The sequence below is a fragment of the Entelurus aequoreus genome, linkage group LG08 (assembly GCF_033978785.1).
Source record: "Entelurus aequoreus isolate RoL-2023_Sb linkage group LG08, RoL_Eaeq_v1.1, whole genome shotgun sequence".
NCBI classification, from domain to species: Eukaryota; Metazoa; Chordata; class Actinopteri; order Syngnathiformes; family Syngnathidae; genus Entelurus; species Entelurus aequoreus.
In genome coordinates, this window is record NC_084738.1 from 57,279,870 (window position 1) to 57,292,659 (window position 12,790).

Below are 12,790 nucleotides of genomic sequence, written 5' to 3' on the forward strand. Positions count from 1 at the left end.
ATCTGATTACACACACACACACAGATTGAGATACAGACACACAAATAAATACACACTGCGAGATCTGATTACACACACACACAGATTGAGATACAGACACACAAAATAAAACCCATAAAGACGCGGATCTGATTACACACACACACACAGATAGAGATACAGACACACAAATAAATACACACACCGGGATCTGATTACACACACACACAGATTGAGATACAGGCACACAAATTAAAACACACACACGGATGTGATTACACACAGGTTGAGATACAGACACACAAATTAAAACACAGTTTTATTAATTGGATTACAGACACACAGATTGAGACAACGCATTTGCAAATACTTTTGCTACAACTATACTTCCATAATTTTCCCTCCTTTCGTCGGAATAAGAACGCCTTAGAACTCACTATCTTTGGCCTTAGTTCTGCCAGAAGAGACACGCACACAATGTTTTGTTATCTCTGCACTCTCACGCACTTGTATTATTTTCTCTAGTTTAATGGTGCCAGGAAGTAGCAGCCTAGAGGGAAAGTGGAGGAGAACGTGCGTGTGCTTGGTACACATGTCAAGTTAACTTTCAGTTTCGATTCCTGCGGAGGCAACCAAGTTGGAGAAAAGCATGAGAGACGAGCGACCATTTTAGAGATTGCGCCGCCCTTTAGATAGCTCGGTTGTCTCTTCAGCGCTGGTGTCACAATTGTTTTTACGTACTCCTTTTTGTGGAAGGATTTGTTCAACTTCAATTCTTGTCACCTCACCAAAATATTCACTAAAAACAAGGCAGAGCTTTTAATGACCAAGTATATTTTATATTTTGGGCCACACAGTTCGAACAGTGACATTGTGTTGGAACACTTAAGTGATTCTTTGGCGTACCACACTTGGAGAAGCACTACAGGAGTCTACACTGTGAGCTAAATCATATGTTGACAAAAGTACAGCAGTGTTCCATTTAGGGCTCCAGCTATCAATTATTTTAGTAAAGGAGGAATCTATCCATTAGTTTGTTCAAACAATCGCGTAATCGGACAAAACACACTTTATAACCTCAATGGATATTTCAAAATAGTTCAAATAAACAAAGATTATACTTGCCATAATCTTATTTACATCTTTGATCGTCTTCTACCTTGTTTTACTCTCTATATTTCTTATTTTACCTTTTATTTGCCTTCCATTTAACTTATTGTACCTTTAATTTAAAATTACATTTAACTCATTCTACCTTTTATTTATCTTCTATTTACCTGTTTTACCTTCTTTTACCTTCTTATATTCCTTTTTATTTACCTTTGTTTTAACCTTCAATTAAACATATTTTACCTTCTTATACCTTGTTAAACTTATTTTACCTTTTTTTTTTATTTGACTGTCTTTTACGTTGTTTTGTTTTCTTTTACCGTTTATATTCCTTATTTTACCTTTTATTTACCTCCTATTTACCTTATTTGATTGTTTTTGCCTTCTATTTACCTTCTTTTATCTACTTTATCTTTTATTTACCTTTAATTTTTTGTTTTTGCCTTCTATCTACCTTCCTTTACCTACTATTTACCTTATCTTACCATTTATTTCCTTCTTTTACCTTCAACGTACCTTTTTTGACAATTTTTTTTTATCCTGTTCTATTTTTTTTACCTTTTATATTTCGTCTGACATTTTTTACCTACTATTCAGTTTATTTTACCTTTTATTTACCTTCAATGTACCTTTTTTGACAATGTTTTTACTTTGTTCTATCGTTTTTTACCTTTTGTATTTCGTCTTTGAAATATTTTACCTACTATTTACTTTAGTTTACCTTTTATTTACCTTTGATGTACCTTTTTTGACCGTTTTCTACTTTGTTCTATCATTTTTTACCTTGTTCTATCGTTTTTTACCTTTTGTATTTCGTCTTTGACATTTTTTACCTCATATTTAGTTTATTTTACCTTTAATTTACCTTTGATGTACTTTTTTTGACCGTTTTTTACCTTGTTCTATTGTCTTTTACCTTTTGTATTTCGTCTTTGAAATATTTTACCTACTATTTAGTTAGTTTACCTTTTATGTACCTTTTTTGACCGTTTTTGACCTTGTTCTATCGTTTTTTTACCTCGTTCTATCGTTTTTTACCTTTTGTATTTCGTCTTTGACATTTTTTACCTTATATTTAGTGTATTTTACCTTTTATGTACCTTTTTTGACCGTTTTCTACCTTGTTCTATCGTTTTTTACCTTTTGTATTTGACAATTTTTACCACCTATTCAGTTTATTTTACCTTCTTTTACCTTCCATATTCCTTATTTTACCTTTTATTTACCTTCGATTTTTTTGCCTTAATTATTTACAATTCACATATAATACCCTTTATTTACCTTATTTTACCTTCTATTCAACTCTACCTTCCTTTGTTGTCCAGATTTGATAAACGTGTATTAGTTACACCCATTCATCGATTAATCGAAGCAATAAAATATAAATCAAAGCTTCTTTTTTTTTTATATCATTGCATTAATGGTTGCAGCCCTAGTTCTAACACCTCCAGTATATCACAACACACCATACTGTGCTTATAAATATGATCATCAATAACAATATTTTACATTGTAAAATAAACAGTGTGACATCATCACGTCATTTGTAATGAAATAGGCTAATAAAAAGGACAACACATATTTTAGAATCCTTAATAGTATTGACATTTTAGCATTTTTAACTACACTGTCTTTTTTACATAATTTATTTGTTGATTTAATTTCTGCAAAGTGCCATAAAAAAAAAAAGAATGTCCCCTAGGCCACTTTGCCTTCCTGGTGGAAGAAGTGAAGCAGTGGTGTTCAAAGTTGGCCTGCTCGCTGTGCTGATAATGCACACTACCTGGGCTTGTGGTGGCGGATCTACACTCTTTAATGATTGCTTGTATTTGACACAAGATACACCTCTATGTAGCTCTACTCGCTAAATATAGCTACAAAGTGGATCTTTTCTGCTATCATTAGTTTATGAGGGAGGGACAACCGTAATAAACGTGACTTGCTGAGGAAAAAGCGTTTGATATTTTGTCCTGACGATACTGAAAAAGCAGGTATTGATGTACGTTTTGTGTGTTGATATCAAAGTGCGGATACTTTTGCTCATTCATCTGTGTCGACGAGCGCAACATTTCATTCGTCTCACCAGCGCTGTGTCTTATCTAGCAGAGAACAAAATAGCGGCCGTGGAGAAGAAGGACAAGAAGGCGGAGGACGTAGCGGAGGAGGAGGAAGAGGAGGAGGAGTACGTGGTGGAAAAGGTCCTGAATCGGCGGGTGGTGAAAGGGAGAGTGGAGTACCTCCTCAAGTGGAAAGGCTTCTCCAAGTGAGCGCCACTCCGCAACATTCCCAAACGTCTTTCCTCTGTCCAAAACGAACCGATGCCACGTGTCCGCAGCGAAGACAACACGTGGGAGCCCGAGGACAACCTGGACTGTCCCGACCTCATCGCCGAGTTCCTGCAGTCCCAGAAGTCTGCGCACGAAGGGAAGAGGAAGGCGGACGGAGACGGCGAGGAGAGCAAGTCGAAGAGGAAGAAAGATGACGTGAGTCCACGCTGCCTCCGCCAGGGGGTTTGTTTGTCTGTTAGTTGGCAACACAACTCCAACAGTTGTTTTGATGAAACCTTCATGACATGTCAGAAAAAACGGGACAAGCAGGATTTCCGCGGGTCATTAAAAAGTAATTAAGTAGATATTTTAGAAAATTAAGGCCTTACATGGCGTTAAAAACATTCAATATTGGGGGTGTGGGAAAAAATCGATTCGAATTCGAACCGCGATTCTCACGTTGTGCGATTCAGAATCGATTCTCATTTTAAAAAAAATCGATTGATTTTTTATTTATTTTTTATTCATTTATTTATTTTTAATTAATCAATCCAACAAAACAATATACAGCAATACCATAACAATGTAATCCAATTCCAAAACCAAACCCGACCCAGCAACACTCAGAACTGCAATAAACAGAGCAATTGAGGAGTGTTGCGTCGACCAGCATTCCTCCAATGGGGAATTCAAATTGCTAGTCTCTCCCAGATTCTTTTTATGGCAAACAAATTCTGCAATTTTTTGTGTAAAATACCATTTTGGTTTTACGCTGAGTCCTCCTTCCATGGGGGGCTGCTGGTCCTGTGAATGGCTGACCTGTATGCAGCTCATAGGGTGAAAAACTCAAAGGGCGGTAAAACAGTTTTATTCACGGACCTTCGAATGATCATTAACACTAATTGCAACATGTCAATTCAATTAAATTTGGTCTGTGCACAGATTTTAGCCAATTAGTTTTTGATGTTCTGGTCCATCCTTTCAACCTTACCTTGGGACTCAGGATGGTACCCCAAACCTGTGTTCTAGTCCGAAAGCCTTTTCGACCAAGGCTAAGTGAGTATATTTTTTTTTTTAATGGTTGCCGTTGTCTCACCTAATCTTTTTGGGGAAACCATGTCGGGGTACTAGGTCATTCACAAGTCATTTAATTACTGATATTGCATCCTCTTTTGAGGTTGTTGTTGCTTCCGGCCAACCACTGTGATTGTCAACACAAGTCAGTACGTACCTTTTCCCTTGTACCGTATTGATCATATCAGTGAAATCAAAGACTATACATGGTTCACCCTCACCTCCTCCATATTCTAAATTTGATCTATTAAACTACTATCGATGTGTAAAATCGTTATTTTCAAATTAAAATTAGTTATAACTTCTTACCCACTATGGAAACTATGGAATGTGTCAGAGTCGGATGATTGTCGATTTTGTTCCAAGGAGTCTGTATCCACCCTCACTCACCCCCTTCTGTTTCTGAAAAAAGGACTGTGTTAGTCATACTCTCACTTTCAGAAACATCTAAGAAAAAGGTCAGCTAATACTCAAGTAGCGGAGGACAGGTCATGTTTGAGGTCAATGATTGTCTCTTTAGCCTCTATGGTCCACTGGGGGGTGTTGTTAGGGTAGGGGACCCCTTAGCAATATCACAAATAACTCAAACTCAACTAAACCCTAGCTTTTATGTAACTTATTCAATATGGTGAAAGTAACAAGTATGCTTATATTTATATTGTCACCAATACTAGAAAAATACTACCCTTGTGGCGAATGCTTTAGCAATAGTATTTTGAAATTTTACCACACCTGGTGGCCCCAATAATTCATTAAGTCAAGCTCATGTTGTAGAAAGTTGAATGATGCAGACACGTTTGTTACTGAATACTTTCTATCAGACTTCTGTCTTGACGACTATGTGTATGTAATGAGCAACTATAATTATTTGATATGCTTAAATGTGTAATGTGTCGTTTTAGCTCAGCTGTTGTGTAGCTGCTAGCTCCTCGTAGCCTACAGGTGTCTAAAGTGCAGCCCATAGTAATGTGTTTAACATCATTATGGGCTAAACCTAATCTTTTGAAAATGTGGTATTTGGGTGTCGGTGTAGTGTTTGGCAGCTACGCCGTGTCTTATCATTGGACCTAAGTTCTTTGGTTTTGTAGGCGAGACAGAGAGTAAGGGAACAATGTGGGACACTATTGTGTCCATCTTATACCATGCTAGCTGTTGCAAAGATAGGTCAACATGAGCAGCCACACCTTGAGTTCCAACATATATAAATAATCATAACATATGGCGACTCGGGTGGCAGAACACACGGAAGCATCTCAGCCAGTCAGGGTTTTCACCGTTAGAGCAGTTGGATGTCAGCCATTCCTGTTGTTTCAGGCTGTGGTATGAGCTCATGGAGTAGTCTTGGTAGTGGTGTCGCAGCTGGGTGGTTCAGCCGTCAGGTAACACCAGGAATGTTCCTTCTTTGCGATTTGAATGTCAGGTTACAGTCTGTAAAGGAGGTCCAGCAATCTGAACCGGAAGTGGTTTGGTGACAGGTAACCTTCTTGTGACCCCAGCGAAGCCTTCGACCTTTAAAGAGGAAGCACACAGTTTTTTTGGTACCTCTGCATTCAGAATCGAATGGGTGGCTGATAAAATTGTCCGTTGACACTCATGTCCAGCAGGGGTCCTGTCGGTACTTCCTGCTGCGGCTCCTGATGTGGGCGTCCTCTTACACGCCTTCGTGTTCGTTTGTTGGCACGACGGAACCTTTCCTGTTCGGAAATGTTCGGACAGTCACGACTCCAGTGACCAGGCTGGTCACAGCCGAAACTGTGTCTACCCCAGACCGGCTTTGAAGCATCGTGTTGTCCACCACCCGAGTCCAACCGCACGTCTCTTGAGGATTCTTTCCTCCACCTGTTGGAACTCAAAAGCAAGGTCACCCACTGCTGAATATACCCTAGCTGATCTTTGACCTTTTGGTTCTTTTAACCTTTTATCTTCAGCGATCTGTAATTTAAGTAGTCGTTTCCTTGTTGCTCTGTCATTAGCCCTATTTTGCATGGGATGAATAAAATGTCCTGCCATATATTGTTTTTGGCACCTTGTATATCAGGGTTAACTTTGTCCAAAGTGTTTGGCCAAAGGTTCCCTCCCGGAGGTACAGGTGGGAAAGCAAGGTCAACAATGGCTTTCATGTATGCATCGGCAAGAGACTTATATTGTAGTATGTCCAAAGTGTTAATGTCATGTGTCAAAAATGTCTGCCGGAGAAAATGGTCAGACGTGTACAAGGGGTTAATTTTCGGAGGCAGGATTAATCTTAGAGGGGGCGTGTTAATACCTCCTTCTCTTGTCACTGGAGTAGGGGGCGGTGTCCTAGTCAAAGTCTGGGCGGGTCGTTTGAATTGTCTTGCGCATGCGCGGCAGACAAAAAACCAATCAGTTCATTCTGTCATTAATCATCGTTTCTTGTGCTGCATTTCGTTTTTCCACGTAATCCCCGTTTACTTTTATAGTACGCCAAACTCTTAAATTCTCTCCCTGAGTGTTCCATTTTCACCAGCGCACACACACACACACACACACTCAGCAGCACGCACACACACAAGCACGCGTAAGCACTCCCACACACTCACACTCAGCAGCACGCACACACACGAGCACGCGTAAGCACTCCCGCTCACACACACTCACACTCAGCAGCACACACACACACGAGCACGCGTAAGCACTCGCACACACACACTCACACTCAGCAGCACACACACACACGAGCACGCGTAAGCACTCCCGCTCACACACACTCACACTCAGCAGCACACACACACACGAGCATGCGTAAGCACTCCCGCTCACACACACTCACACTCAGCAGCACACTCTCTGCGTTTCACTTTACCATAAAACTTCCAGTTACTTTTTTTTATTTTTTTTTATTTTATTTTACCAGACGTTTGAGTTCACGACTTTTCGAGTATTGTAAACTCCCTCTTAACCCTTTCAAGGAACGTTCTCCTTTTTTTTTTCTCTTTTTTTTTTCTCTACCTGCTAGTTCCATTGTCGACAACCGTCCATTCAATTGATCATTACACAGTAATGATTAATCACATTCCTCCCCCGCTGCCATCACATTTCTGTTTTTCACACTCCAAGGCCATGTGTCTATATTTTCTTAATTCTAGTGCCCTTATCGCACTGGGATCTTCTAACCCGGGAGTCTTTATTGTACCTTTTACAAATGGCCTCCAGCCTTTTCCGTACGTTTCAGTGCCCTATTATCGTCACTGGGATCTTGCAACCCGTACTCATTAAGGGACGACCAAATTCCCAGGGTAAGCTACACCCAACTATTAGTTCACTCGTCAATGAAACTGCCCGTCACGGTAATCGAGACACAGTGGCCTGAATTGACCACTTATTTACAATTTTAATGCAATGGCAGGCTCTGCAAAAATGCAATCAATCTATCAAAATCACCAATCTGTGCCTGGGATTAAAAAACAGTGTTTGACTTACAGACTTCAGGACAGACTCCTAACGCAGATTTTATCTAAAAAGAAAGGTTCTGCTTACCTTGAATTGGCCAATTGAGTCTGTCCAGAAGATTGCAAGAAGTCATCAATCAACAGCGTGCCATCCCGGACGAGCCCCCAAATTGTTGCGTCGACCAGCATTCCTCCAATGGGGAATTCAAATTGCTAGTCTCTCCCAGATTCTTTTTATGGCAATACGCTGATGTTTATATTCAATCTCCAGGCAATAGTTGGTATTTTGTAGTTTATTCTCAAAGCTTAGAGGACAAACCTGAGACCAACCCAGCACCCAAGCGTTCCCTAGCCCGGTCCAGATCGGTCTACCAAAACCCCGGAACTTCTGTCTACTTCCTCCTTCTCCTGCCCCCCCCCCCCCCCCCCCCCCCCCCCCACCTGCTGTTTCCCCAGTCTAGCTGTGCTCCGTATCTTAGGAATGTAATGGCAGTCTCAACAAAGACAGCGCTCTGACTCTAACCAAGGACACTCGAATCCAAGCACTTTGTACCACACGAGACATTAGCTGATGTAAATATGACTATAGGAGTTTTTAGAAAGAAGTAACACTTAAATGTGGATATGCTTCCAACAGGAGACACAAACACGACACAGAACAAACCAAAAGTAGTGAAACAAAAATGAATATTATCAACAACAGTATCGATATTAGTTACAATTTCAACATAGCAGTGATTAAAAATCCCTCATTGACATTATCATTAGACATTTATAAAAAAAATTTAAAAAAAGAACAATAGTGTCACAGTGGCTTACACTTGCATCGCATCTCATAAGCTTGACAACACACTGTGTCCAATATTTTCACAAAGATAAAATAAGTCATATTTTTAGTTCATTTAATAGTTAAAACAAATTTACATTATTGCAATCAGTTGATAAAACATTGTCCTTTGCAATTATAAAAGCTTTTTACAAAAATCTACTACTCCGCTTGCATGTCAGCAGACTGGGGTAGATCCTGCTGAAATCCTATGTATTGAATAAATAGAGAATCGTTTTGAATCGGAAAATAAATAGAGAATCGTTTTGAATCGGAAAATATCGTTTTTGAATCGAGAATCGCGTTGAATCGAAAAAAAAAAAAAGATTTTGAATCGAATCGTGACCCAAGAATCGATATTGAATCGAATCGTGGGACACCCAAAGATTCGCAGCCCTATTAAATACGATATATAGAGCAGTGTTTTTCAACCTTTTTTGAGCCAAGGCACATTTTTTGCGTTGAAAAAATGCGGAGGCACACCACCAGCAGAAATCATTAAAAAAACGAAACTCAGTTGACAGTAAAAAGTTGTTGTCGCAATTGTTGGATATGACTTTAAAGCATAATCAACCATGCATCACTATAGCTCTTGTCTCAAAGTAGGTGTACTGTCACCACCTGTCACATCACACCGTGACTTATGTGGAGTTTTTTGCTGTTTTCCTGTGTGTAGTGTTTTAGTTCTTGTCTTGCGCTCCTATTTTGGTGGCTTTTTCTCTTTTTTTGGCATTTTACTGTAGCAGTTTCATGTCTTCCTTTGAGCGATATTTCTACTTTGTTTTAGCAATCAAGAATATTTCAGTTGTTTTTATCCTTCTTTGTGGGGACATTGTTGATTGTCATGTCATGTTCGGATGTACTTTGTGGACGCCGTCTTTGCTCCACAGTAAGACTTTGCTGTCGTCCAGCATTCTGTTTTTGTTTACTTTGTAGCCAGTTCAGTTTTAGTTTCGTTCTGCATAGCCTTCTCTAAGCTTCAATGCCTTTTCTTGGGGGCACTCACCTTTTGTTTATTTTTGGTTTAAGCATTAAACACCTTTTTACCTGCAGGCTGCCTCCTGCTGTTCCAGACATCTACAAAGCAATAAGCTACCGGCTGCCACCTACTGATATGGAAGAGAATTACACGGTTACTGTGCCGAGCTCTAGACAGCACCGATACTCAACAACACATCATTTGCAGATTATAATTACTGGTTTGCAAAAAATATTTTTTACCCAAATAGGTGAAATTAGATCATCTCTCATAAAATGCCGTAAAATGTCCCACAATTGCAACTGGCAACAAAACAAACCCAACAACCAAGCTTTTCCAATTACGGAAAAACTGCACTTAAATGTTGGCCAACAGAGATTGAGGGTTTGTTTACCTATTTAGCATAATCAAGTTGTTGACCTTTCAATTACGCTGGTACAAAATACCACAGTAACAAAAAAGCCGCAGATATCTACGTTGTGAAATTAGTTATTTACACAGAAATATTTTGTAAATGCTTATTTACATACCTTCATTGTTTCCAAACGGTGTCTGTCGCTCGGCAGTAAAACGGCTGATCAAACAAAACAGAAGTCATCGTCATGGACCCACTAGCTGCGCAAGCTAGCTCTCCAATCAGCTACTCAATAACTCCACAGTGTTATTTTGGTGAATTTACAAAACTGAAACAATACAAAAAGAACACAAGACACTCGTAAAGGTGTTAGCGTATTAGCTAATGCTAGCGACGCCAGCTTCATTACATCACAATAGCACGTACAAATATGCATGAAAAGACTCCTACAGACAGCACACATGGGACACTTTAGTAAGTAACAATTGTTTTAGTTACATTGTAAAACTTAGACGTTGCTTGGAGCGATGAGTGAAGAATCCATACGAGTAGTAACGCTACGGACGGGCTAGAAGACAGAAAGGCACTTGTATTTCCGGTTCGCAGCACAAAGCAGAAGGAAATGCTGTAGACATTCACGCCACAGAACTGCAGTGAAGGAACTCGTCCAAAAGATGGCGCCATAGCACAAACACACCTTCTTAGTGTCTTTGCATGGGTTTAATGAAAATTAGCATTATGGCCGTCAGCAAAGAAAAATCAGTAAACAAGCAGCACAGTTTCAAAAGGGTAGCAAAAAAGTAGCGGCTTACAGTCCGGAATTTACAATGTATTATTATATATACATGTATGTATGATTACATTATTGTTTAATTTGGCCACAGTTAATGTAAATTTTGTAACATTATCATTACAATTTAGTCTACACAGACAATTGAGTATTTATTTGACTATATATTATAACCATCTGCAGTAGAAGATGGCCCTTCCATTTATTGTGAGTTTCATTCAATTATATTTGTTGATACCTGCAGAAAACCCTGATAAGGAACGAGTGATGACATTTTGGGGCTGATCTGGATCATTCCTACCACGACTGGGTGATCAAACGATATCTATATATGTAAAAACATGAACAAAGGCACTTAGAAATCAATAGTATCAACTATCAAGTTTGGTTGACTCATGGTTGATTCTTTGCACGCAGTGAGAAGAGAACCTCAAAATAAAGAATTTGTGGATAAAAGAGGAAATGTCACCTGGACAGGTTTTGGATTTTTTTCAAAGGGACCGTAGTCAGACCAAGGTGGTCTGGAAATGATGCAAGGCAAGACCGCTAATACCACACCACCCTAGCTCACCCTTTAGAGCACAGCTGTAGTCCTCCCTGGCACTAAAACTGCAGAAAATAGTTTGTCTCAGGTTTCTCTGTTTAGATTTTCACACGTTGCACTATTTTCTTACACTTTATGAAGCATTTCTTACATATTCCTTCATTTTTAAGAGCTTATTGTTAAGTCTTCAATGTGATTTTACAATTTTGTTTACGTTGTTTATTGTTTTCCATGCTTGTGTTGCCATTGCCTTTCTGCCTTGATAGCTGAGGGATTATAATCAGAGGAAGGTTATTTCTCCTGCTCCTTATTTTCCATACGTCATAAAAAATGTCAATTATCAATATCGACCGATATATTAATAATGTTTAAACAATTTCCATAGTTGAATAAAAATAACAGGGCAAATTAATCTTACACGGCCGTTATTTCATAGCACTAAACCTGCAGAAACGGCGCCCCTGCAGTTGACATTTTCACACTTTGCACTATTTTTTAACACCTTATGAAGCATTTCTTACATATTTCTTCATTTGAAGAGCTTATTGTTAAGTCTTCAATGTGGTTTTACTATTTTCTTTACATCGAGTGTTTTCCATGCTTGTGTTGACATTTCTTTTCTGCCTTGATAGCTGAGGGCATTATAATCAGAGGAAGGTTACATATATTTTCTCCTGCTCCTTATGTTCCATTGGAAATAAAAAACATCAATAATTATCGATAACGACCGATATAAAACACTGATATGGTGATAGTTTTCAGACGTATCGCCCACTCCATTATGTTTATTTAGAGAAGTTATTCCTTCAAATAAATCTTCATTTTCAAGCAGACATGTTTGTGAAAAGACGGGTGTTGTGCTGATCCTCAGACAGAGAAGCTGAGAGGCTTTGCCCGAGGTTTGGACCCGGAGAGAATCATCGGCGCCACGGACTCGACAGGAGAGCTCATGTTCCTAATGAAGTGGTCCGTATGCCACAAACCTTTTTTTTTTTTTTTAGGTCCATCCGCACCCCCGACTGACTGTTTTTTTTTGTTTGTTTTTTTTTTTTTTTTCTGTGGTGGCAGGAAAAACTCTGACGAGGCGGACCTGGTGCCAGCGAAGGAGGCCAATGTGAAGTGTCCGCAGGTGGTCATCTGTTTCTACGAGGAGCGGCTCACCTGGCACTCGTACCCCAGCGAAGACGAGAAAAAAGATGAGAAAAACTAACAGAAAAATGTTTTGATCTTGGTTGTACTTTGGATTCTGGGGGGATTAGTCATGTGACCGCATTGTGTTAGTGAGGGTGAAATGTGTAAGTAAGCTCACGTCACTTTGGTCCAACTTTTACTTTTGTGCCATCTTCTTCTTTTTACCTCCTTTGCTTGCTCGTTGTGATCTTCGGTGTGTTTTTCATGTTTTCGCCGACATTTTTGGACAAAATAAACCACTTTTTGTTACTGTGCCGTCAACGCT

The 12,790-nt window shown here is 39.3% G+C and overlaps 1 protein-coding gene across 1 annotated transcript in view; it reads left to right on the forward strand.

Moving 5' to 3' along the window:
* Positions 1-12,774, forward strand: part of cbx1b (chromobox homolog 1b (HP1 beta homolog Drosophila)) — a 19,283-nt gene extending 6,509 nt beyond the window's left edge. The window contains exons 4-7 of the mRNA XM_062056885.1: positions 3,193-3,352; positions 3,425-3,572; positions 12,206-12,300; positions 12,403-12,774. Coding sequence (XP_061912869.1) covers positions 3,193-3,352; positions 3,425-3,572; positions 12,206-12,300; positions 12,403-12,544 — 545 coding nt within the window. The 3' untranslated portion in view covers positions 12,545-12,774. The remainder of the gene's footprint in view (positions 1-3,192; positions 3,353-3,424; positions 3,573-12,205; positions 12,301-12,402) is intronic.
* The last annotated feature ends 16 nt before the right edge of the window (positions 12,775-12,790 follow it).